General features: G+C 33.7%; 1 protein-coding gene across 2 annotated transcripts; it reads left to right on the top strand.

The window, feature by feature from the left end:
• Positions 1-27,882, top strand: LOC6054818 (membrane-associated progesterone receptor component 1). Of its 2 annotated transcripts, XM_038258944.1 has the most exons (4): positions 1-801; positions 22,078-22,230; positions 22,311-22,601; positions 27,867-27,882. In XM_038258944.1, exons 1-3 carry the CDS (start codon positions 468-470, stop codon positions 22,562-22,564), a joined length of 741 nt encoding a protein of 246 aa, XP_038114872.1. In that variant the 5' UTR covers positions 1-467; the 3' UTR covers positions 22,565-22,601; positions 27,867-27,882. The 2 variants fall into 2 exon arrangements, with proteins under 2 accessions (XP_038114872.1, XP_038114869.1); XM_038258941.1 differs by lacking the exon at positions 27,867-27,882 and having other exon boundaries at positions 22,311-23,102.
• The last annotated feature ends 63 nt before the right edge of the window (positions 27,883-27,945 follow it).

Genomic DNA, 27,945 nt, shown 5'->3' with positions numbered 1-27,945 from the left:
AAGCAGCGCACCCGAAGTTCTTTTCTATCTCGTCATTCCCAAGACGTCAACGCGAGTCGAAAGGTCGCAAACGAAAAATTTTTCCTCCGTCGCGAGCAAAGAAAAAAAAAAGCAAACCCCGATTCCCTGTTGTGCCGTCGTGTTCCGTTGCATTCCGTCGTGTGTCCAATTCCGGTTCCGGTTGCTTTCCACTGGCGCCGTTTGCCAAGCTAGCGAGTGCTAAATCCAGCTACGCGACCGTTCCAGATGGTGTGTTGACCAGCTACTCCAAGTGATTCCCCTCTTGCCACCCTCCGGAAGAAGCAAACTCGCTATTACGTCTCTAGTTATTTTTCTTACAACACTTCTGTTGCTTTGCCCTCCCCCCGCGGGGCAGTGATAAAATTGTGTGTGCACTTTTGTGTGTGTGTGTGTGATTGCGTCAGCGCGTCTGTGTGAAAACAAAAACCAATCCGGAACACATCACCATGGCCGAAGAGAAGATCATCCCGGAAACCAGCGGCGGCGGCGGTGAACCCGAAGAGGTTGGCTTCCTGGCCAGCGTCATCAACGAGATCATCTACAGCCCGCTGAATCTGGTGCTGGTGGCCATCATCACGATCCTGGTGTACAAGATCTTCCGCAGCCGGCAGCAACCGGCCGCAGCACCGCCGCCGGAACCGGAACTGCCGCGCCTCAGGAAGGACTTTACGGTGGCGGAGCTGCGGGCGTTCGACGGCAACCAGCCCGACGGGCGGGTGCTCGTGGCCGTCAACGGAACCGTGTATGATGTAACCAAGGGAAAGCGATTCTACGGACCCGGTGAGTCGTTGAGTTTTTTTTTGCTTTCTTTTTTTTCGGGGTTTATTTTGGTGCAAGGACGTTGTTGTTGGTTTGAGTCTAGTGCAGCAACAGATTGGGCCTCCTCTGAATTTCGTGTTTGTTGGACCGTCGTCGTCGTAGGCAGTGTTGCCTGATTGAAATTGAAGACGCCTTGCTGGCGGTTATGGGTACGTACTTGTTGATTGTTTGGAAAGGAGAAAGAGATCGTTGAGTTGGGTGTGTGAAGGAATTTTGGGAATTTTCGGGACAAAGTGGAGTTGTTTTATTCTTGGTACATAAACACAAACTTTTCAATATTTTTTGTTTATTTATGGTTAGGGACCATCCATAAACCACGTGGACAACTTTGGAAATCTCAACCCCCATTGTGGACAAGTTCCATACTTTTTATTTTATTTTTTTGTATGGAGCGTGGACAACAGCGTTTAGAGCTTTTGTATCGAATACCTATATTTTTATTATCTTTACAATTATCTTCTTAAGTCAAGTTTGAACGTTTTTATAACACAATTCCAAAATATTCAATGACATTTTGACGAAATTTACTGACGTTTCTGCATACAAATGTTGGCAAACAAACAATGCAGACAAACTGTCAAAATATGAGAGTTGGTTTGTTTGTTTTCCGTAGTCTAATACCTCCTTAGGATGATAAAAGTTACTTTTTGCAATTCCGTCGTAAAACTACTTACTTTTCCTGTCATTCTTGAACGACGAAATAGCCTACTTTTCTGTACCAAAAATAACAGAATCGAATAGCAACACTTTTCAAAATAAGTGCTGAAAAGTTCTACTTTTCAGCACTGAAATGGGTGCTGAAAAGTTGAACTTTTCAGCACTTGTTTCGAAAAGAAACACTTTTCAACATTTTCTTGATTCAAACGATTTATTGACAAAATACATGAAAATTTGACATAAAATTTCACTCAATGGGTGTTTTCGGAATTGCAAAAAATGTTGTATGGAACTCGTTGCAAAACTTGATTTTTTCAGCACTCTTCGTTTTTATCCAACTCGGTAAACCTCGTTGGATAAATGTACGACTCGTGCTGAAAAAATCCTCTTTTTGCAACTTGTTGCATAAACTACTATTAGGGTGGCCACTCAAATCAGATTTTCACAAGGCCGGACTTCTCCCGATTTTTTAAATCAGCAATTTTTTATGAAACTGTTTATAAAAAATTCAACATAAACTATCAAAATAGAAACTTATTACGATAACACTCATCATTTTGAATCTGAGAGATAGCTCAGGAAATAAAAAACGTTAATATGTAATTAAAACAATAAAATAAATACATACACGCAGAAAAATAAGACATATTTGAATCAACAAAACGTTTTGTTGATTTGAAAATCATTATTTTTGTTGAATCAACGCTAAACGTCTAAGCAGCTTTTTCGAAACAACACTTTTGTGGTATTGAGAAAATCAAGATTTGTTTGTTGATTATATTCAACAAAAATTTTGTTGATTCAAACCTCGCACAGGCTGATTCTACAAAACATGTTTCTGCGTGTAAAATTGTATTGTTCATTGATAACAATATTTTTTTCTTAGAAAAAAATGGATCGAAAATTTTTGAAAAAAAATTATCCTCATTTTTTAAAGACATATGACGAAATCTGTTTTCTTCCAAAAAAACATTAGCTATTTATGCATAAAATATTTTTGCTAGTCTTTCTTTTTTTGTTATATTGTTTTTTTTTTTAATTATATTTGTCTTGTTTTTCAAGCTTGAAATCATAGAATTACTCAATACTACGTTCTGGTGATAAATTACACTTTAATCTAAATAAGGACAGCAGTTTTTAGATAGCTGAAAAGAAATAAAAAATGATTTGTTTTTTTGTGCTTTGGATTTAAAATGAACCACAATTTTCAATCAAATGTTATTCAAATTAAAATAGTCTCTTATTTAATATATTTATCCATTTATTTATTTCTTTATTAATATGACAACAAAAAACGACAACAAATAATATTTTAGATAAGTTTATAACTTCATGTTCAATAAAAAAACCATAAATATAAATAAATATAAATTAAATAATTCCCAGTCTTCGTAAAAAACATATTTAATAAAATAGAAAATATTTTAAGCGCTAGGTATTTTACGGGTCTCTAGCCTAAAATTTTAACAATTTTCGCTAATATTCCAAATTTATGCTGATACATAAAAAATGATGTTTTTATACTCTAACCGATTACTAAGTATTCAATTGTTCATCTATTTCCAAAACCAAATCTGAATTTTCTGACCAAAATATAATCAGATTTTTTATCAATTTCGGTAATTCCCGGAACAACATATAAAAAAATCCCGGGATTCGGGAATTCCCGCGATAGACGCACTACTCTTTTCATTGGACCTGAAATCTTACATGTTCACGGTGCTCAAAATACCGTTATTATGAAAAAAATATGCAATCCGAGATTTTGGGGTCTATCGATTCCTTGCACCATAGAGCACTTCTGTGCAAAAAATAAAAATATTCGCTGCAAATAGTAAAATATTCGCTGAAGTAGTTTTCGAGATTCACCCATTTTAAGATTTTACATCCGATTTTCAATAAGAATATCAAAACAATCTATGCAATTTTAGCATTTCAAAGAATATGCAATTCGAGATAACGATCTTTTTTGCTTCATATGAATGTCAAGTATCTCTGGGCCAAGTTTCAGATGGTTTGCTGATGTAGTTCTCGAGATACAGCCATTTTAAAATGTTATTTTCAATATATCGAATTCATGACAAATTTATTTGTTCAGAGCCGATAGTTTACAGTCGGAAATAACATTTTAAAATGGCTGTATCTCATATACTCAACAGTCATCAGAAGCAAATGGCATAATTTTCACGAATTGCATATTCTTTAAAGTGCTGAAATTGTATTGATTTTATAGATTTTCTTGTAAAAAGTCGGAATTAACATTTTAAAATGGCTGTATCTCGAGAACTACGTCAGTAAACTTTCTGTAACTTTGTCCAGAGATACTTGAGAGTCATATATAGCAAAAAACATCATTATCTCGAAATGCATATTCTTTTAAGTGATGAAATTGTATTGATTTTATAGATTTGTTTGAAAAAGTCGGAAATAACATTTTAAAATGGAGAACCACATCAGCAAACCATCGGAAACTTGGCCCAGAGATACTTGACATTCATGTGAAGTAAAAAACATCGTTATCATGAATTGCATATTCTTTGAAATGCTAAAATTGTATAGATTGTTTTGGTTTTCTGATTGAAAATCGGATGTAACATCTAAAAAGGGCTGTATCTCGAAAACTACATCAGCGAATGTTTTTATTTTTTGCACAGAGGTGCTCTATGGTGTAAGGAATCGAGGGACCCCAAAATCTCGGATTACATTTTTTTTTCATAATAGCGGTATTTTGAGAACCGAGATTTTGTTTTCTGGCCTGCGACCTAAGGTTTTCAGAATGACACCTTGGTTCTTCCGAGTTAGACGTTATTTAAAGTCAAAAAGGTGATTATGTTACGGACATGACCAGTATGACAAAGAACATTAAACATTTAACACATATTTCAAAAGATGCTCCTTTTCGAATTATCAATTTTCATGTCCATCACTGTTTTGTTGTTTGAACAATTGGTGCTCCAACTCAATCTTTACCTTCAACGAATCATCTTTTCAGTTAAACCAGTACGCAGTATGTCTAGTCGTTTTAAGAAATGAAAGGCTGGTTGCGCTTGTTGAGGTTATATTAGTTTAGATTAAATTATATTTCCCCTTGAATGCTTTTTTTAAGGTTTTGAACAAACAATTTATCAACAGCAAAACAATACTCACAGAAAAACAGACGTTAATCATCGAATCTCACTAGAGCCATCTAGTTGCGAAATTGTTGATTGACGGATTTGAAAAGATACTTCTGACTTTTTTTAATTTAAAAATTGAAATAGACCCTGAATTAGTTAATGTTTAGTATTGTTCGACAATTGTCGTCGTGATCCTATTCGGTGCGTTTGATTACGCTTAAAATATTCACAACCAGAAACAGAAGGAAAAGAACACAACACTCAAATTACCCCCAAAAGCCGGCTCATGCAAGAAATGACATAACCCGGGTTCTCCTCCGCATGTGAGTGGATTTACATCGACTTGCTTGACTTAACCGTGGCGTGTGTCGGTGTTAGTCGAGTACTGTTTTAGTTAAAGTAACTATAGGTAATTTGCCGGTTGCAGCCGAGGTGGTTGGCTTCGGTTGACTGACTAATGAAGAGCGAAACTTTACGATCGCGTCGTCTCGCTGAAAAGTGGTACGCAAACGACGAGACCGATTACTATACGGAAAAAAACTGGTTGTAACAGGGTAATCGTAACCGCTAAACTGGAATGTGGTTGAAACTAAAAAACAGCTGATTCATTCAAATGATTTAAGCAAGAATATCAATTTTTAAATTATTTTGGATAAAATTACGCAGTTGTAATGTAAGACTTGCAAGGTACGATTAAGTAAATTTTTGTGATTATTTACAAATCGTTTTCTTGTGGCAACGATTTCGACAACGGTTTTTCCTAGAATGCGTCACTTATTTGTACGTAGGGGAAATATACCCATTTTAAGCCTAATAAGCGGTCGTATTGGAATGATGCTGGATAATCTTGAGTGTTCCTTGAAATTTACTAATGCCAAGTACACCAACGAGTATAGCAACTTTTTGTGAACATTTCTGTTTATTTTCACTTTTATTAAAAGTTATGCTATTCCATTTACAAGCATTTAAAAACAAAATATCCCAAATGCATTCTAATCAGTGGAGTGCATTGGGCCACGCCCATTTTTCTATTTTCAGCTTAGTTCTTTTTTTTTTCTTCCAGTGCTCTTTTGGGTTTAGTGCTGCCAAAATTGATGAAATTTTAAGCGAACACTCGCGAAAAGTAGTATTTATAAAAAAAGTTTTCTGGCATCACTGGCTCCCTCCAAAAGGCGCTGCTGGTGGTGTTGGTGGCCACCCTTTGTTCTTTACTTGCCTTCGCTTCCCGCTCGGTTTTCTTCAGCCTTCGATTGGAATAGGTCGTCAAAAGTCAAACGTCAAAAGACTTGATGCGTTTGTTTTTTTGATGGCGCTTGCTAATTATTTACATGTTTCGGGATTATTTTTCAAGTGAGTGACTAACTGATGGGCAAAAGAACATGTTGCCGGTAGTTGGAAGCAATTTTATATCTTAAGCGCTTTGAAATCGTTAGCGCAAGTGAAAAGATATTGATGGCGATTTTTGTTAAGCAGTTAAGCTGCGTGTGGATGTGTGTGCCACCAAAATGATGAGAAATGGTCTCGCAAAATAGAAATTATGATCATAAGTGCATTAAATTTGATCTTTTTGGCCAGTAAATGGCACAAATAGGTGTTTGATTAGAAAGGGTATATTTCCCCTAGTCAGGGGTATGCAAGATAATAACAATAAACCGCGAGAAGTAAGTGCAAATGGTGAACACGCGGCGCAAATCTGGGTGTGGATGGAATAGGTTGCACATTGAATTGTTTTAGATTTGCCGGAATTTGTTTATTTCTCTATAATATTCAAAAATAATCATCCATTTTAAATCATATAACATGTTCAGGTTTGTGCTTATTCTAAATATACAGAAGGCCACATGGTCACAACTTGTAGTAAAAAATCTCGATTTAAATTATTCCAATACCCAAACAGCAATAGCAACACATGTATACATAAACTTGGCCTCCAGCAACAACATAACCACAACATTACATCAGTGGCTCTACCGATACGTTCGAGAAAGTTTTACAATCGGGCACACATCAAACTAAAAAGAAAAAGAGTGTGAACAATAATATCAAAAAAGCTGTAACATAAGCCGACGGAGGAAGCCACTTTTTAATTGGGCGGCTCTGATGAACACCAACTTCCACCAACTGCAATGTATGTTTTCAAATCCGTTTATCCGACTGTCTGTTCTGTCGTTCCACCACAGAAAAAAGGGCCGGTTGAGGAGGACCATAAACAGTTTACACAAACTTGGGTTGGGTTGCATAGCATAGCATAGCATTGGTGTCTACCCGTAGTTGCAACTCTGTTATTGACCAGGACCTCCAAGAATTGCTCCGTGGACCACAGATGAAGAGTAGGAACCAATCATCACCACTTCGCAACTCTCAAATGTCCCTATCATGCTAGCCAATCACAGCGCCGGCCACGACCAGTGGTAAGACACGGGGGAAGTGGATAGGAATTTTAGTCCGATACTTGAGTGATGAAGACCGCTAAATCAGCTGCGTCTTCGACAAAGTATCACGTGAGGTTTGAGGGTGTTAGTAAGATGGGTGTGAAGCCAGGATTCACCGTGGTAAGTGATGCGGCCGGTCAAATCTATTTATAGTCCTTAATTCTTCGCATGTTCTTGGATTCATTTTTGGAAGCTTTCCAATTCGGTTCACCAAGCTTTTTGTGGTGAATTCTGGTCGTGTTGAAAGTTCAATATTCGCCTAACAATTATGCAACCAATGTCCTTGAATTCAACTTGCATTCAATATTGCATTTTCCTGTTCTTAGGTTCACACAGATTCCAATCAAGTTTCTTGAATTCTTATAGCATTCTTAATCCTTCTAGACAACTAAGCCTCGATGGTCTGGTGGTTAGCATTTTGTCTGCTGACCCAAAGGACGGGGGATCGAACCCCGCCGCGAGCTAATGAATTTTTCGTTCGTATTCATGTGTTCATAATTCCTTCTTTCCATAATTTCTCGATAGGAGCAGATGGGAATCGAACCCAGAACCTTCCGCTTACAAAGCGAACAGCGTAACCATTCAGCCACGCCTACCCCTATTACACAAACTTGGGTTGGGTTGAAACAAAAAATCGCCCTGAAAAGTTTCAACTAGATTTGGCATTTAAATATTTAGAACAATCGTTAAATTGACGTCCTGCGGTCAGAATAAATTGGAGAATAAACAAAACGTCCCGATTTTTTTTTCGGAAGCTCAATCACACGCAGTAGACATTAAGTCATGGAGATTTTGGACTATTTTTAGATCGCCGGTTGGAGAAACCAATCTGTCGACAACTGTGATGTGATGTGAATCACGGTTCATTGCAGTGGGATCGCGCGTGTGCTTGGAGGGAAATCTTCCACCCGATATAGCTGACATCATCCTTTTGCACGACGCACCCACAATTCGTCGAGATTGTGCTATATTGTCACACGTGAACCCCAACATTCGATTTCAATCCTGAGATGGTTTTCGGCAATCTTGAGCAATTCTCTGAGATTTCGGTCATTCGATTTTTTATGTATTTTTTAATCCGGCTGAAACTTTTTTGGTGCCTTCGGTATGCCCAAAGAAGCCATTTTGCATTATTAGTTTGTCCATATAATTATCTATACAAATTTGGCAGCTGGCCATACAAAAATGATAAATGAAAATTCTAAAATTTGTATCTTTTGAAGGAATTTTTCGATCGATTTGGTGTCACTGGAAAAAAATGATACACGGTAAAAAATTTTTTGGTGATTTTTTATTTAACTTTTTGTCACTAAAACTTGATTTGCAAAAAAACACAATTTTTTTTTTATATGTTTTAGAGGACATCAAATGCCAACTTTTCAGAAATTTCTAGGTTGTGCAAAAAATCTTTGAGCGAGTTTTTCATTTTTTTAAATTAGTGCACATGTTTGCCCACTATAAAAAAAATATTTTTGAAAAGCTGAGAAAATTCTCTACATTTTTTTTCTCATTTATTTTCTCTACTTTTTTTTTAAATTTGTGAACATGTTTGCCCACTTTTGAAAAAAATATTTTTGAGAAGCTGAGAAAATTCTCTATATTTTGCTGTTTTTGAACTTTGTTGATACGACCTATACCTAGTTGCTAAGATATTGCCATGAAAAGGTTTAAAAACAGGAAAATTGATGTTTTCTAAGTCCCACCCAAACAACACACCATTTTCTAATGTCGATATCTCAGCAACTAATGGTCCGATTTTCAATGTGAAAATATGAAACATTCGTAAAATTTTGCGATCTTTCCGAAAAAAATAATTTCATTTTTTTAAATCAAGACTAACATTTCAAAAAGGCGTAATTTTGAATGTTTGGCCTTTAAATGTTAGTCTTGATTTGAAAATTTTAAAAGTATTGTTTTCGAAAAGATCTGAAAATTTTACGAATGTTTCATATTTTAACATTGAAAATCGGATCGGACCATTAGTTGCTGAGATATCGACGTTAGAAAATGGTGGGTTGTTTGGGTGGGACTTAGAAAACATCAATTTTCCTGCTTTTTTAACCTTTGCATGGCAATATTTCAGCAACTAGGTATAGGTCGTATCAACAAAGTTCAAAAACAGCAAAATATAGAGAATTTTCTCAGCTTCTCAAAAATATTTTTTTCAAAAGTGGGCAAACATGTTCACAAATTTAAGAAAATGGAAAACTGTGACTATTTAAAAAAATCCCAAATATGGCTATAACTTGAAACCGGTCCATTTTATGAAAATTTCACTGAAGTACTTTTTGATTGCAAATTTGATTTTGCATCGAAAAATGAAGTTGAAAAATTTTTACGACCAATATTTAGATTTTTTGAAAAAAAATAGTGTTGATTCGAAAATTCATAACTCGGTCAAACATTTTTTGCACAACCTGGAAATTTCTGAAATGTTGGCATTTTATGTCCCCTAAAACATATATAAAAAAAAATTAAAAATAGTGTTTTTTTGCAAATCAAGTTTTAGTGACAAATGTTAAATTAAAAATCACCAATTTTTTTACCGTGTATCATTTTTTTTTGGGTAGTCCTTATAATTCCTTCAAAAGATACAGAATTTTGAATTTTTATGTATCATTTTTGTATGGACAGCTGCCAAATTTGTATGGAAAATTATATGGACAAACTAATAATGCAAAATGGTTTCTTTTGGCATACCAAGGGCACCAAAAAAGTTTCAGCCGGATTAAAAAATACAAAAATTAAAATTCAACAAAAAAGATCGATTTCTGCTCTATTATTGAGGTGTGCAAATCCTTTTTTTCTTCCGTGGATGCTTTTTTTGTACACGTTTCTCATACAATATTACATGCTTTTGCATGCGTTTTTACACGGATTTTTTTACTGTGTAAGGAGTATTCATAAAAACTAAACTAGGAAAAAAACTGGTTTAATTCTTTGGAAGGACCAAACCTCAACAATTTGGTTTTGAACACAAAACTTGAAATTTAGGGTTTTTTCACTATTTAATATTTTTGAGAATAAAACGGCTACATAAAACATAAACTTAAAGATGTAATGTTTGCACAGTTAGTTTTTTTTTACCGAATTCGGTAAAGTTTACCGAACATTCAACTGTTGAATAGTTCGGTACACTGAAAATTATGTAATTCGGTAAAACATACTTGTTTGGGACTAAGGCAAAGGATATTGGGTCCAATTTAGGTCACTTAACTCTACCCTAGGAATAGGCGCGTATTGGTCACTATAGCACTGTTGGCCACTGTGCTCGTGATCTTTAACCCAACAGAACCAACACAATCTACTTAAGCTAACGAATAATGTGGAAGAGATGACAAGATTAGGGAGAGTGAGTACTCTCGGGAGAAGGGCTCGGGATGAACCTTCTTAAGGGTCATCTCCAAATGGAGGCATAATTTTACTAATTGATCCACTCTAGATTGAGTTAGGTCCAGGGGACCGGCCTGGAAGGCCACGGGCTCTGCCCGTACACTTTGTATATTTGTACAGTAAAAAACTGATAAGTGTTAAATATAGTGCGTTTAAACTTTAACCGTGAGTTTTACTGTGCGTCGGAGAAATTCACTACCGATCGGGAAGGCCGTCGGGCGATGCATGGCGTAATCTGGACCTGAGGCAGGTTCCATCCGGGTCTCTACCCTGGCGTGTTGGAGGTGGCTGCCGTCTTACAGTCCACGGCATCGAAGACGACCCAGGTTCGAAGCCATCCGCCAACAATACTGAAACTCGGTAATAAAGCTCATTATTGTTCATCGTACAACCGATATTTGGTAAAATTTTGTTCAATTTGACATAAACTTAAAAAAATATTTGCAACGACCGTTTCAAAAAAAAAAAAAAAAACGCGAAAATCGTATTTAAACTTAAAACATCTATTTTGACATATGAGCCATTCTCTACCAAAACCGGAAATGGATTTTATTTGTATTTTTTTTTATTTGGCTCAAACTTTGTGGAGGCCTTCCCTATGACCAAAGATGCTATTTTGTGTCACTTGTTCACCCATACAAGTCTCCATGCAATTTTGGCTGCTGTCCATACAAAAATGATACGTAAATATTGAAACAGCTGTAACTTTTGAGTGAATTTTTTGTTGAGGACTATTGAGAAAAAAATAGGTACGCGGAAAAAAATTTGCAGATTTTTAATCAACTTTTCTTTTACAAAAACTTATTTTTCCAAAATACGTATTTTTTGATTTTCGAGATTTTTTGATATGTTTTAGGTTCTAGGGGACAAAAATAATAGTGATTTTTTGGAAAAAATCGAAATTTCATGCAATTTTTTTTTAAATGTAAATTTGAATTTCCAATCGAAAAGTTCTTTACAGATTTTTTGATAAAAGGCTCTGTTTTCAAGATACAGCCACCGAAATTTTGATTTTAGCAAAATATTTGCAGTTTTATTATTTTTAAAAAAAGTTACCATGAGTGACAATTTCTAAATTTTTTTTAAAGTTTAGAAAACAGCGGCTTAAAGATATAGAAACAGGAAAATTGAAGTTTTCGAAGTCTCACCCAAACAGCTCATCATTTTCTAATGTCGATATCTCAGCAACTAATGGTCCGATTTTCAATGTTAAAACATGAAACATTCGTAAAATTTTCCAATCTCTTTGAAAAAAAATATTTTGATTTTTTTTTAAATCAAGACTTACATTTAAAAGGACCAAACATTGAATATTACGCCCATTTAAAATGCTAGCCTTAATTTAAAAATTTTCAAAATATTTTTTTCGAAAAGATCGGAAATTTCACGAATGTTTCATGTTTTAACATTGAAAATCGGACCATAAGTTGCTGAGATATCGACATTACAAAATTATAAGGATGATTTTTTTTTGTTTTTAACATTATGTTTAGAATTTCTATAAAAAAAATCTTATTGAAATTGAGTAATCTAATGCTCCGAATAACTTTAACTTGAAAATCCAACACAAAGTGAATTCTGACAGCCAACGGCTTTTTAGGCGCCCTCTTACTGGTCTGGAATCATTTAGAAGCAACTCGATAGAAAAAACTGCACTCCAGTTACACTTTTAGAGACAGACACAGAAGAGACAGACAGAGACAAAAAAGGTGTGAATGAAGCGCATCCGACCGTGGCAGAGTGCAACGGGTTTCCGGGGGAGAGAAGGCCCCAAATTTGGGAGAGGTTACCTGAGTGCCAGCATTTGATAACGGAAAAGCAAAAAAAAAAAGTGTAAAAAAGTGAGAAAGAAGCCCAAGAAAGCCAAAGTTGCCAGACCGTGAGGTAGCGAACAATACACGTATTCCACGTGGCGGCTTCAAATGACGAATTAATTGAAAGTGAAGCGAAACTCTGACGTCAAGCCGCGCACCTCTGTTTTAGCGTAAGAAAGGCAAAAGCCTTTGTGTGTGCCGTAATAATTTATTTAGTTTAAAATTAAAGCAACTTACTAGTATGAGGTAAAAGCTTAGCAAAACTGAAACTAAAAACCAACCATTGATATGTTCATAGACAAACAAACGTGTTTTTTTTTTTTCAAAAAAAGTTTTTTTTTGCTCTGGCCAATTTGTATGATCCAGAAACTCACCACGAAACTTTAAATTCACCACAGTTTATTTACAAGTGTTTGACAGTTTTATAAAACTCACAACTACACAGTAAAAAAAGTAAAGGTTTGTATTAACTTTTCATGATGTAAATTACCTCAATTAAGACCGGAAAAGTGGTAAATTTACAGATTTCAGAGGTACACATTTCAGAATGTATTATTACCCTTTTCTTTTACTGTGAAGATAGCTCTAGTGAGTTAGATTGACAGGTTTTTGATAAAAATGTTCCATTATTTATGTCCGTTTAGTCTGTGGTTTGTCGAAGTTTCATGCATTATTGTCTCACTCAGTGTGTGTGTGTGTGCGATTGCAGTTCAATCTAAGGTCAAGTCAAGCGTTTCACGTTTGAAATTGAAATGGGGGGGTCTGATTACTCTACCGGCACGAGCACGAGCATGATGATTTCGAACTGAAAATGAGCTGCTCCTTCATTGATTGTTTTTGCTTCTTTGTTTATAGTGATTTTTGCATGCATGTAAAGCTCTACTTGATTCCAGTACTGTTCTGGAGAATATGGGCAATGTTCGGAAAAAAGTAACATATTTCAATTCCCCACTTTTTTTTTCAATCGAGCATGATATAAAAAGTTTATGCAAAAATTAGCAAGTCTAACAAAAACTAAAAAAAACGAACAATATGAACGAGAAATTCTTAAAAAAATAAATAAAATTTCAGTGAAAGTTCCTTCTTTGTATAACCAGGGTGGAAAAAAAACAGATGTTCGCCATTTTCGGGGAAATTTCTAAAAATATAAAAATAAGTTATGGGAACTTTAAATCTCAAATAACTATTTTAGAATTTCACACAATTTTTAGTCAGAGATATCTAGCCAAAGCCGTTTGAAAATTTAGTTTTGAAAATTAAGTGAATTTTGATATAAAAACATATTTCTCATCTGTTTACTGCCGTTCTACGCATAATTGTCCCATGTTCAAAAAAGTGCAACTAAGAAAAACGCGGTTGAAATTTTTCCATCGATTTCTTTGTTTCTACGCATAATTGTCCCGTGGGTTCTTATTCGTCCTATGTGTCCCCAATCGCCCCAGTTAAAAGTTTATCACTCTTATTTTTGATCCTATTGCAATACAGTATGTGAACAAGACTCAATGCTTCGTATAACTAATGATTTCGTGAAAGAAAATACTTGGTGGGACAAATATGCGTAGAAGTTCGGCGATGGGACAAACAGACTTGGTGTTGTTTTTGATGAGTTTCCGAACAAAGTACTAGATTTTATATGTTCTTCTAGAAGTAGGGGAACAGCATCTAATTCCAGCGTGCCTCTAATGTTGGCAGGTCAGAACTTTGACATTCAATTAAAGCTAATTAAAAGCGTTTTCAACTGAAATCGAGTGATTAATAGCTCAATAGGAAGTGAGCAAGCAAGTTTCTATATATAGTTTTTCAAAATAAGTTGTTTCAATAGTGAAAGTCAGCAAATTGGATGGAGTTAGGAGCGAGTGCTTAACCTGCCAAACATACGAGAATTTCCCCTATACGACAAACTAAACTTAAAAATGTCAAAAGGTCAGAATCGTCAAAAAATGACATGGGACAATTATGCTTAGAACGGCAGTTTAGGCGGCAAAAAAAATATTAAAATTGAAATAAGAAGCCATAATATTAACATTTTAATGAACAAAGAGTTTTAGAATGCATTTTACACCAAATTTTATTATACTTAATGTAATCAATTTAAAAAAAAATATCATGTAATTTAATTTAACTTTATTTTTATTCTTTACGGCTACATCTTGTATGCAATTAGGCTTCCTTTTATGCAAGTGTTATTAAATATCTTGTAAAAATAATTCGTCAACAATATTGAGCAATTCCAGCTCAAATCAGGATTTTTTCGGGTACTTTTGTACCCCACCCTCTCCGATTTCAATGAAACTTTGTAGACATGTTATCCTAGGCCTATATAAGCCATTTTTGTGTATATGGAGCCAATAGTACTCGAAAATAACATTTGAGAAGGGCGTAAGGTATTTAAATATTTTTGTATTTTGTAATTTGAAAATTTCTGTATCTCGAAGCCGTTGCGTCGTATCAAAAAGTGGTCAAAGACAAACTTGTAGGAAATTGGACGGCCTTTCTGAAAAAATACACTGAAATAAAAATACACGCCACATCTATGAGATTTTTTGATTTTTAAGTATAAAACTTAAATTTAAAGGTGATGTCACGATTTTTTTTCGTTCAAAATTTTTGAGGAAATAGCCTAAAATGTGACCAAAAGACTGACAAAAAATGCAGGATGGTATGTCGCTCCTAAAAAAATACAAAAATCATTTACTAAAACTGTTTTTTTGAAAAGTGGTCTGAACGTCAAAATTTTTGAAAACCGTTAGTGGAAATCGATTTTCCAGACAATTTTACATAAAAGTCTCCATATTGACCATTGACCTATGTCCAATCCTTGGGAAGATACAGCGGTTTTAAAAATGAAAATGTTGAAAAAACGGGTTTTTTTTGTGGTTTTTAGCAATTTCTATATGACAGACTTGGTTTTTCAGTCTCGTAAATATTTTTACCGGAAAGCTCGTCCAATTTCCCATAAGTTTGCCTTAGACAGCATTTCAATTAGATGTAAGGGCTTACAGATATAAGCTTAATGACATTGCTTATAACTGAAAATAGAATATTTTTTTCAGTGTGGTAGAAACCAGGATAGTAAATTTGATTACGTAAAGGAAAACTTATGGAAAATTGGATGAGCTTTCCGGTAAAAATATATACGAGACTGACAACCAAGTCTGTCATATAGAAATTGCTAAAAACCACAAAAAAAACCGTTTTTTCAACATTTTCATTTTTAAAACCGCTGTATCTTCCCAAGGATTGGACATAGGACAATGGTCAATATGGAGACTTTTATGTAAAATTGTCTAGAGAATCGAAACCACTACCGGTTTTCAAAAATTTTGACGTTTAGACCACGTTTCAAAAAAACAGTTTTAGTAAATGATTTTTGTATTTTTTTAGGAGCGACATACCATCCTGTATTTTTCGTCAGTCTTTTGGTCACATTTAAGGCTATTTTCTCAAAAATTTTGAACGAAAAAAAAAATCGTGACATCACCCTTGAATTTAGTTTTAGACTTAAAAATCAAAAAATCTCATAGATGTGGCGTGTATTTTTGTTTCAGTGTATTTTTTCAGAAAGCCCGTCTAATTTCCTATAAGTTTGTCTTTGACCACTTTTTGATACGACGCAACGGCTTCGAGATACAGTAATTTTTAAATTACAAAATACAAAAATATTCAAATACCTTACGCCCTTCTTAAATGTTATTTTCGAGTACAATTGGCTCCGTATACGCAAAAATGGGTTATATAAGCGTAGGATAACATGTCTACAAAGTTTCATTGAAATCGGAGAGGGTCGGGTACAAAAGTACCAGAAAAAATCCTGATTTGAGCTGGAATTGATTTATTAATGAATTTTGTTTGAAATAAACACGCTACAATTTCTAAGAACCTAAATTTCAAACCGAGAAAAGTTTATTCATACATTCAAAAATATGACGAATGGAAAGGTAAATAAGAGGCTTATTAATTTTAAAATAGTAAGATTGCATAATTTAATAAATTGATATACAAAAAATTATGACCTATCAAAAAATAATGGTAGATTATCTGATAAAGTATTCCCAAAATTATAATAACCAGACTTCTATTTTTTCAGACAAGACCTCTCACTTCAAGGTCAGAATATGCCTATCTAATCAAACGAGTGCAGGTGCTTATCAATTATATCACGAGATTGCAACCCAACATATTTGGTCAATTTTGTTTACTGAAAAGTCACACATCATAAAGTACTTTTTGTTCTCCAAACTAAATTCTCGTTCTGAGTTACTCAATTCCAACCAGTAATGCGAAACGAAACCCGATCGCAACCGCACATTTGTGCGGTCGTAAATTTGCAATTTAAACTAACGACAATCCGATTGGCACCCGGGGCGTAGAAAAATACAAACCCGACGACGACCTTCACGAATTTGAAATTGTCTGCGATGTTATCATGTACTGCTTTATTTTTTTTTAATTTTTCCACGATGAAGTGAAATTTAACCAGCTTTACTGTGACACTTTTGCGTAACCGGCTCAAGTTGTGCAACGCGAAGGCAGTTGTTTTATCACACACTTTTTTTTTTCAATGTGATCAAACTGTTTGAGGAGAATGGAGGGGCTGCGTGATAAGCACACGGTGACTGTCAGTTTCTGTTTGCTCGATAAGACGATTTGCTTTTCATTCTTGTGAAATTGCTGATCAGTGATGCTAGCAGGGGGAAAAGTCCCTTCTTTGTTCAAATTAGTTTGGTATTATTTTTTTTTTGTATTTTTTAGTATATATTTTGATTTGAATTATTTCCACCAAAGAAGTTGGTCCAGATCGATGGACCGATTTGGTGTCTTCAACAAAATTTAAGGTATTGCTTAGGAATTCGTAGAAAAAATAGAAAGTCTAGAAAAGTCAACAATTTATTTGAATTCGACTTTTCACACAAAAAAAATATTCAAAATAACCGTTTTGAAAAATCTAGACTTTATATGACAAATAATGCTAACTTTTGGACACGAGTTGGTCGAAATTCATTGAATTTAACTACAATAAATAATGCCAACATATTTTTTTCTAACTTTTTTCAACGTTTTCCAAAATCAAGATTAAAAAAAATCACGTTTTTCAAAATCAAGATTTTACAACAAATTGTCAGCACTGCCAATTCTTTTCTCTACATCATAAAAATAGCGTTTATTTGTGTAGACACGATAACTTAGAAAATATTAGTCCCAATTTTTGATGAAAATAAAGTATTCAGAAATTTTCCAATCTCTCGAATAAACATATTCAGCAATTCCATTTGAAAAGAGCCTAAACCGAAAAAAAAGTTCTCCGATCGGGCTCAAATTTTTTTTGGGGGTTCCTTGGCCAAAATAATTAGATTCGTATTTTTTTATTTGGCCATTAGGGTGACTTAAATCGTGCTAAGGTGGTTCGAAAAATGGCTATTTTTGTCGATTTTCGCAAAAACCTCTTTTTTTCGAAAAATCATATCTTCGCGCCATTTCATCCGATTTTAGCTGTTTTATACGCAAAAGAAAGGTGATGAGTTTGGCTATTTGGGACAAATAGTAAGAAGTTTCAAAAATCTAGCTTAACATTTCAAAAAGTCGCATAAAAACTTAAAAATGATGTTTTGACCGTGTCTGGACCAAAGAGGCTTATGTCTGAAAATATTTTTATCGAATTCCTCGGAAAATTTTACATAACATATAAAAAAATTGGCGATGTCGAACCTTACGTTTCGGAGATATGATTTTTTGAAAAAAACGGGAAAATGACGAAATCGTCAAATAATCAACTTTTTTCACTAAAACTGCGATAACTTTAAAATTTCAGCGATAACCTAAAATTGGATGAAATGGCGTGCATGGAGATATGATTTTTTGAAAAAGACGTTTTTGCAAAAAAAAAATACGAAAATGGCCATTTTTCGAACTACCCTAGCACGATGTAGGTCTCCCTAATGGCCAAACAAAAAAATACGGGTCTTATTATTGTGGCCAAATTTGACCCCGATCGAGAACTGTTTTTTTGGTTTAGGCTCTTTTCAAATGGAATTGCTGTATTTACAAAATATTCAAATCAACCCCTTAAATTTGAAACGGTCCAAAAACTGTTTTTATAATATCATATGCTGATTTTTTAAATAAAAAAAACCAATAATAATCGTAAAGGTTGTTAATCGATAAAATTATCGTCGAAAATATTATCGTCTACACAGAAAAAAATATTTCTGTAAATTTACATTATTTATCATGTACCAAAAGGTATCATGATAAATGATGTATATTAACATTAGGTTCATTGGAAATTTACATTTGATTCATTGGAAATTTACATTAGTTTTGAAAATTTACATTAGTTTTGGAATTTACATTACTTTTGGAATTTACATTAGTTCGAATCAACTAATTCTGATTGGCCAATGGGAATGAGAAGCTCGACTTGGATTGCAGTAGGAAAAGGGTGTGGCCTATGTTCTATTTTAAAATGAGTGAGGCGGGCAGCAAAAGGAAATTCTCATTTTATAAAGTTGTTTCACAGGTAGTGGACGCTTTCTCGTCGACGGCCAAGTGGAATAACGCTGGACTGGAATCGTACGGGCAACGGGTAGAAAGTTCGGTGTTACTGCTGCTACCCGCTGCCGACTGAGCCATCTTCGCATTTTATAAACGATCGGCTAAAGCATCAACTTGTTCAGGGCGAGGCTCAGGCAGTGGGCCAGCGAAGTATGAGAGCGATAGAAAGAGAACCAAATATTACTATTTTTAGTTCGGGTAGTTTTGAAGTCAACGTTTGGCAGAAATACATTGGATATATGATTTACAATAAATAGGAATTTACAGGAAGCCGAACACGGGTAGAAATTCATCAGATTTGAGTTTCCATGCTCAACGTTTCCATTAGATTCATGATTTACATTAGATTTAGATTTACATTGGAGTAATTTCCATGACTTTTTGCTCTTTACATCATATTTCAACATTACATTGAGTGAGTTTACATAAGAAACAGTAATTACGTGCTGTGTAAATTTACATATTTTTTTCTGTGTATCGTTATCGTTATTTTTGGTAATTCTATCGGCGATAATCTTATCGCCAATAATGAACAATAACTATTTTTTTTAAATCTTTCTAAAATCAATTAATTTAACCATATGAATTTAACATCATTTCAATGCTTTCACTAAAAATATGTTTTTTGAAACTGTAGTAATTTTCAAGGTATAAATATTTTCTCTAAATTGTTCCCAAAACATCGTATTTTTTCGAAAATATTAAAATTTTCATAATTTGCAATATTTGAATCAAATGAAGCGAAATTATGTTTGCTTTCTTTTTGTTCCTCCCCTCCTTTTAAATTGACCCAAAAAATCAGGGGGTGAATTTTTTTATTCTAAAATCTTAAAAAAAAATTCAACGGCAATTTAAGTACAATCAGCTGAAATAAATTTAAAATGCGTTTCCCTGCGTTTAGAATCACTTTTAGCATGTTTGTATTGGTTTCAAAATCTTTTGAATTTTTGAAAATTTTCAATGTTTAAGTTCTTTTTTTGTCAAATTTTTCAATATTTATTTTTTGTTACTCCAAAAGCCCCCCACCTCCCCCCTCCCCCTTTCCTCAACCCCGGCCAGAGCCCAGGGACAAAACCTTGAAAAATATTGGCAGCCGCCTTATTTAAGTAATTAAAATATTTTTATAAACTACTAAAAATTTCACATAATACCGTATTCTTTCGAAAATACTCAAATTTTTAAAATTTGCACCCATATTGCAACGAACGAAGCTAAATTTTGTATGCTTTTTCAATCTATAAGAGTTTTTTTTTAATACAAAAATATTCACAAAATAACATATTTTTTCGAAAATACTTAGATTTTCAAAATTTGCAATATGGGTATTAACAGAATTGAAATTTCGGATGCTTTTTTCAATTTATTAGAGTTTTATTTGGAAAATTCGCAATTCGCAATTTTCAGTGTAAGAACGGGCCTTGACCGATCTTATGCACTAGGTTCCCGACAAACACGCACTGCCCTTACACCTACATCTCACCCTTGCTCTGAGTCAGTACGAGCAGCACGCTAGAACACGCTTTGAGTGTTCGTGCCAGGCATGCACACCTTCTTTTCCGGTTACGCATTTTAACTCGGCCGGGGGTGGTACATTACGTAGGGTTTGATGTAAGTATAAGCGCCTAACCATTTATAGTGTGCCTAACAACTTTCATTAAAGCAAAAACTGTTTTATTTTTAGTTTGAATTCAAAAACTAGTTGTTATTTACTGTGTTTTGTTTTCTCCTGAAATCTTTCCTAGTGTTGAGTCGTGTTTTTATGTTGCTATTTCTTTTGTCGCGGTGTTTTGTTACAATTTTGGTCCTAAGCATTTTATAAAAGTTTTTCAAAAGTACAATAGTAATATTTGTGTTAATTCTTTGATCACTCCAAAAATGAGTAAGGGCTCGAACCTCATTTGTTTGAAGAAAAGGGTAAAGATTGAAAACAATGGACAGTGAAAGAAATATACTATTTGAAGAATCAATAGTAAAAGAAAGATAGTAATTTATAAAGTAGATAAAGAAATTAACAATAATTAATAAATAGAGGTAAAAAAACAAGCTTAGATTGTATTGAGGGCAATTTATAGGCCCAAATTTGAATATTGGCCCAAAATGAATATTGAATTATTCAAATAGACAAATAAAGAAAAAGCACATGATAAACAAAATTTTTTGCCAAATTAAGGATTGATTGATTGATTGATTGATTGATTGGTTGGGAAGGGGGAAAGCAGGGAAAGCAGAAAGTATGTTACAGCAGCATCAATTGGTAAAATAGAGTGAAAAAGCGTTGAGAAACAAGAGAATCAAATGAGTACAATCGAAATGGAGGATAGTAAACAGAGCCGCGTTAGAAAATCAGTGAAACAAAATAAACAGAAGATAGGTGGTAGATGAAATGGAAAGAAGGGAAACCCCGTTGTGCGATGTTTCAGGTACATCCACAGCAGTTGACTCAACATACTGCGAATCAAAACAATACCGTCTACAATCACAAATTACTTCCTTTCCCACATTGTCGCGCCCTTTCTTTTAGCCGTCTCGACTTTGACCCACGGTGGTCAAAGGTTTACGATCCGTTTCCACAGGCCACCAGCTAGGTCATCATGAAAACCAAGCCAACGTGGAGGTAAGAAAATAGGACACTTGCAAGGAACCAGAGCTATACTGTCTTGATCAAGTATGATCTAACAGGACTACGGACGTAGTCAGTGACGCTCCTTCCAGGATGTTCCTCGCCTGAGCGTCAACTGAAGAGGTATCATCAGCATCATTCGCACTTGGCCTGCTATTAGAGTTTTATTTGGAAAATAATAAAATTTTCATAAATAACCGTATTTTTTTGAAAAATACTCATTTTCAAAATATGCAATATGGGTACCAAACGAAATGAAATTTGGTATATTTCTTTTGCTTTATTTAATATTTATTGTAAAAAAACAAAAAAATTCTTAAAATTGAGAATTGATTAGATAAAAAGTGATTTCTGGTTAGTACTTTTGCAGCTTCAAACTGGAGCGTTTGGTACGGTATGTCCTCGCATCCTTCCTCCTCTCTAGATTCTGTGACATGTGATCCGTTCTCAGAGTCCTCTCTGCGGTAAACACAACGAGGAAGGGCTGGCCGCTATAATTTTTCGGGTAGTCTCGGATGTACTGAAATTATTAATGTTGGCCTAATCTGGTCCACAAGAGGGTCTGAAATTTCCAAGAAGTTCCCACCTGTTTTATGGATGGTCCCTTCGAACCTTCAACTAATCAATCTTTTATCTCTTCTTCTGCTCCACAGGTGGCCCGTACGCGGCGTTCGGCGGCCGGGACGCGTCCCGCGGTCTCGCCACGTTCAGCGTGACCAGCAACGACGCGGCCGAGTGGGACGACCTGAGCGACCTGTCCCCGATGGAGATGGAATCGGTGCGGGAGTGGGAGATGCAGTTCAAGGGTAAGGGCTCTTTCATCAGCTTTCTCTTCCTCTTCCTAATTGGTTTGTTAATTAAATTTCCCCTCTGCTTCTTTTTCCAGAAAAGTACGTCCTAGTTGGTCGCCTGCTCAAGCCGGGTGAGCAACCGACCAGCTACTCGGACGAGGACGAGGACACCCCGAACGAGTCGTCCACTCCGACGACGGCCAGCAAAACAGCCGCACCAGCAATCCCTTCATCGCCAAAGAAGACTGCTCCGGTGGCGACGGCCACAAGTGACGACGCTCCCTCCAAGGCGGAAGATCTGGTGGCGGCGGCCGGAAGCGGTGACGGCGGAAAGGCCAAGGACGAGTGACGCCTCGATGGCGGCAACCGGGGAAGGAACAGCAGCAGTAGCAATAGCAGAAGAAGAGCAAGAAGAAGTGGGGGTGACGAAAGTGACGATAGTGACGACGACGAGGGGGAGACAACAGTCCACAATAGGCCATTCCTGGATCAGCACAGCATTTGCGATATGTTTGGATTTTAACATAGATTTAACAACAGTCAGAGAGAGAGAGAGAGAGAGTTGAGTTTTTTTTTTCTGAGTGGGGGAGGTCAGCAGTCAGAGCAGATAGAGTTGTTTATTTTTATAACTCGGTTTTTTAGCGACAAGAAAACAGAAGAAATAGGAAAAAAACGTCCTCGAAAAGAGCGAAAGTTTGTGAGCCGGAGGAAAATTAGTTGCATGTTTTAGGGTGGATAAGATTTGCACATAAAAACAAAATGGCTTTACAAAACAAAACAAAAAAAAAACATGTTCGCGTCCTGTGTGTTGTATTCGGTCGTTGTTTTTGTGAATCTGTGTTTGTTCAAACGACAATGATGGTGATGATGGCGATGGCGATTACGAACGAGAAATGCTGTCAATCGTGTGCTGTTGCCGCAATTGCACGATGCGTAATAATTGTTCTGAATCACGGTTTCAATTTATTTTCCCAAAGTTTTGCACTTGTTACACTTTTTACAGCCTTAAAAGCACACAGAAAAAAACGTTTCAATTGCACACATTTTCGAGAAAATTTAAAAGTTAGGCAGTTTTCTTCTAAAAATATGAAAGATTCGTTTAATGCTTAATGTTGGTTCAAGCTTTTTAAAAATTGTTTTTTGTTATTCTGTATGTTTTTAATGCATGTTTTTCATTTTGTTCACAATTTAAAAATCTAATAATTTCAAACAGTTTGAAGTTTAAAATTCTTGTTTAAAATTCTTGTAAAAAAATATATGTTTTTAAACTTAGAAGTTTTGCAAATTCAAAAAATCTCAAATTTAAGAGTTTTCTTTTTTTCTGGAAATCCAACAAACGAAAATATGATACAGAATGCTTTAAATTCATAAATTCTGAATGTTTTAATATCCAAAAAATACAAAAATAACCCATAGTTGAATAATTCTAAAATTCGGCATTTTTTAAATTCTAAAACTGAAGAAAAAAAAACAAAAATTCTAAGACTTCAAAATTTAAAAAAAAAACTTGAATTGCAAGATTTCTAATTTCTGAAAATCCAGAAAGACTAAAGTTTAAAGGTTTTTAAATTCTAAAACCTAAATCTAAAAAAAATGTTGTTCTTGAAAAAAAAAATAAAAAAAAAATGGGATTTATAATTATAATAATCCATAAAAGCTAAACATTCTAAAATTCTTGATTTCATAAATTCTTCAATGCTATAATTCAAAAATTCTAAAATTGTGTTTTTAATTCTAGTTTTTTTTTTATAATTCTTTAATCCCAAAAAAAATTCTTAAAATTACTTATTTCTTAAATTCTAAATAAGAAAATAAAAACAATTAAGATTATTTGAAATATTTTAAAGCATTTTCTTTTGCTTTAAAATATTTCAAATAATCTGAAGAATTTCGGGATCCGAAAAATTAAAAAAAATAGCTTTTTTTAAATTTTTCAATTAATGGATTTTTGAATACCGTAAACTGAGGTGACTTTGATAGCCCGGGGTGACTTTGATAGGTTTTTCAAATGTCCGTCAAATTAATATTTAAACAATTTTGAGAATTTTGAGTATGTATGCATTAAGGGAAAGCTTATTATCGAACATATATGCAAAAATGTGACTGTTACATTGGATGTATAAAAAATAGTTGCCAAATCAAATTTCTATCAATGTCACCCCGGGCTATCAAAGTCACCCCAGTTTACGGTATCAAAATTATTTAATTTCAAATCTTTAGAATTGAATGAAAATAATGGAATTTTTTTCAGGTTTTCTGACTTAACAAAATTAAATTGTCGAGACGTTTGCGTTTAGAATTTAAAGTTTCTTTTTGGTTGAGTCCAAGAATAAATATTTTATTGATTTTTTACTAAATTGAGTGTTTTTTTAAATTGTTTTTTTTTTATATTTGATTTGAACAATTTTTGAAATATGGAATTTTGGTGCAGTAATTTTATAGAATTTAATTCTTTAATTTTGAGAATTTCTTTCAACTTTTGAAAATTATATTTTAAACTGAGATTTTCGCAAAATTAAAAATTCGGTGATTATAAAATTGAAAAATTCTTGCATTCTAGAATTTCAAATCATAAAAATAAGTAAAAGAGTTCTTTGATTTGATCATTTTAAAATCCCAATAAATTTAAAAATACTCTAAATTATTAAAAAATATGAAATTCAATTCCAGTTCGTAAAAAATTATAAATTATAATATTTAAAAAACATATTATTTTAAAGATAAAATAATGTAGTGAACAAATAAATTTAAAAAAATGTTTAAAAATTTTGATTATTTAAAATATTTTAGAGCAACTAAATTTGATTTGATTCCAAGAATCAATATTTTATTATTTTTTTAAAGCGAGTGTTTTTTTTTTCAAATTGGATTTTGAGTTTTAAATATTTGATTTTTAAAATTTGAGGAATGTTGGTGCAATTATTTTAAAGAGTTCTGATTCTTGAGAATTTGAAGAATTAACTTATTTTTGAAAATTGTATTTTAATTTTTTTTAAATGTAATAGTTAAAAATGGGATTTTTTTAAAAAATATTAAAAATTTTAAATTAAGAATCTGGTGATTTTAAAATTCTAAAATTCTAGAATGGCAAATCTTTGAAATAAGTAAAACAATACTAGAGTTTTATTTGAATAGGTCCAATAATCATAGGAAATCTCATTGTTTATAGGGCCTTTTGAAAAAAATAGAACTTCAAAGATTAAAAAAAAAAACAACTTATGGATTTCCGAAATTTGAATAATTAAATATACTAAATATAGCACTTATAAGTTCTGAATTTTAAAATGTTTGAACTTTGGATTGAATGGATGAAAAACCATTTTAAATCCCTGGCAGACGGTAGGGACCATCCATAAACCACGTGGACACTTTAGGGGGGGGGGGGTATGGCGATTGTCCACGATCTATACAAAAAAGTTTTTTTTTGTATGGACTATTGTCCACGAAAGGGGGGGGGGGGGGGTGACAGATTCCCAAAAAAGTGTCCACGTGATTTATGGATGGTCCCGTAATAACAAAATTCATGCCATTTCAATAACAAATACTGTTAAAAAACAGAAAGTGTTATGGATTTTTCGTGAAATATCATTTTTGGCATAAGAGTTGAATAACAGTTTATGCTATCATAACAAAACTTGGGTATAAAATTTCGGATTAGTTGCTAAAATAACAAAAAATAATTACAATGATTTGTTTGAAGAATAACTTAAAATGTTATTAGTTTATTATTACAATTAAAAAAAATCATAACGGTAAATAACAAAACTTGTTTTAAATAACATAAAATGTTATTGGCCTACTATTTTTAATATCAAATAAAATAATAACAATGATTTGTTCAAAGAATAACTTAAAATGTTATTAGTTTATTATTACAATAACAAAAAAAAAATCATAACGGTAAATAACAAAACTTGTTATAAATAACATAAAATGTTTTGGCCTACTATTTTTAATATCAAAAAATGCTATTCCAAAGTTATTTCCGTCTGCTCGGGATGGCTTTAGTTTGTGTTCTGTAACAATTGTTTTCAAATAAATAACTTTTTTTATGAAAGATTTTTTGAGTTTGAACAATATTTTTTTTGAGGATTTTTACCTCGATTGAATTTGATTGTAAAACATTAAAAAAGTTTTTACTTATTGTAAAATATTTTTTTATTAGTTTCTTTTGTGGAATTTTATAAACAAAGCGAAGAGAATATATGAAAGGGTTGGCTTAATGTGAACAATTTTGAAATTTTTAATGAACATTTTTATGTTTGAAAAAAGAGAACGATGCCCCACTCGTCATTTTTTATCAGCCCAATTTGTGATCAAGTGCTGTGGAGTGATAAGACTTGAGGAATTGCTGAGGTTTAGTACAAATTAAGAATTTTTTATATAAATCAAACAAAACATGACTTTTTTTTTTATTTGACTGTCATAATTTGCTTTTTGACGATCGTTTTTGATATGAGCCTATTATGATGCATAAGTAAACTGTTGATTGGCTTTCAGTGTGGTCTTTTCCAATTATTTTTCTAAAACTGCAACAAAATAAAACCAAAAGCAAACTGTGAACACTACGCCACGCAAAACGCTGTTCTTCTCCCCCTCGACGCAAAATAAAAAAAAAAACTAGCAAACAAAACAGAGATCGGTGTACTTACCGCACACAACCACACACTCACACACATATACAAAGGCTATCTTCTTTTTTTTGCTACGCACTCCTTCTAAACTGCTATTAAAAACAGCAAACACACGCAACATTGGAGTAGAGTAAAACTGAGAGCGTAAAACAGTACATACAAATACATACCCATAAACAATTAACGGTGTCTTGGTATTAATATAATATAAAATTTATAAAACGATTAACACAAGTGAGGAAGAAGAAGAAGAGCAAGTAAAAACAATTCGGAAAAGTCCAATCGCAAAAAATAAGTTGGAGAGAGAGAAAAAAAGAGCAAGAGATAAAAATAATCTAAAGATGACTACTATTTACAACCAACAAAACAGAAAAGAAAAGAGGAGTAAATCTGTTTCAAACACACACATGTATACACACCTTGAACTAGGCACACTCACAAAACCGAAAACCTACAAACTTCTCGCTGCTGAGTTGGTCAGGAAGGTGTTAGAGTCTACTAATCGTTAAAGGGGAAAATAAAACAACACTTTTTTTTCGGAGAATTTTTACAAATTGTTTCGTTTTGAACTGTTTATTTATTCCGCTTGGCCTCGGTTGATGATATATGTAGCACACAATTTTTTAATCCAAAACAAGTAAAGTGAACATGAAACAAAGATTCCAAAATAAATTTAACGTTATGCAAAAAAAGTGGAGAAAGAGTGCAAGTGAAACTACCTATTAAATATTATTACTACACATGATAAAAGTTAAGTAAGGTGGAGCGGAGGACGAAGGTGATGATGTCGTTGTTGCCGATTGGGAAGACTTTTTTTGTATGGTTTAGAACCGCAACGCAAAAAAGAGAGAGATACTTTTTTAAAGATGGTTAAAATGCTAACATTAGGGCAGCGCTTGTTTAAGTTACTTTTATGTAAGCTGATAACATTAAACACAGTGAAGGGCATAAACACATAAATAAATCGAACCACACATTTTACACACATAAACAAGCACACACACATACAATGCAGAGATAGCAGCAGCAGCAACAACTTAGATAAGAGTACATGCAGATGGAATTTAGGGAGAATGGATGCAACAAATAAAGTCGT

This window comes from Culex quinquefasciatus, chromosome 1 (genome assembly GCF_015732765.1).
Source record: "Culex quinquefasciatus strain JHB chromosome 1, VPISU_Cqui_1.0_pri_paternal, whole genome shotgun sequence".
Lineage (NCBI taxonomy): Eukaryota > Metazoa > Arthropoda > Insecta > Diptera > Culicidae > Culex > Culex quinquefasciatus.
The sequence above is the reverse complement of the archived record's forward strand: the minus strand, read 5'-3'. Positions and strand labels throughout refer to the sequence as shown.

Excerpts from the sequence above, each read along its gene's own strand:
- LOC6054818 (XM_038258944.1), top strand. The coding sequence starts at position 468 with ATGGCCGAAGAGAAGATCATCCCGGAAACCAGCGGCGGCGGCGGTGAA. Across the intron at positions 802-22,077 it reads AAAGCGATTCTACGGACCCG|GTGGCCCGTACGCGGCGTTC; the intron begins GTGAGTCGTTGA and ends TCTGCTCCACAG. Across the intron at positions 22,231-22,310 it reads GTGGGAGATGCAGTTCAAGG|AAAAGTACGTCCTAGTTGGT; the intron begins GTAAGGGCTCTT and ends TTCTTTTTCCAG.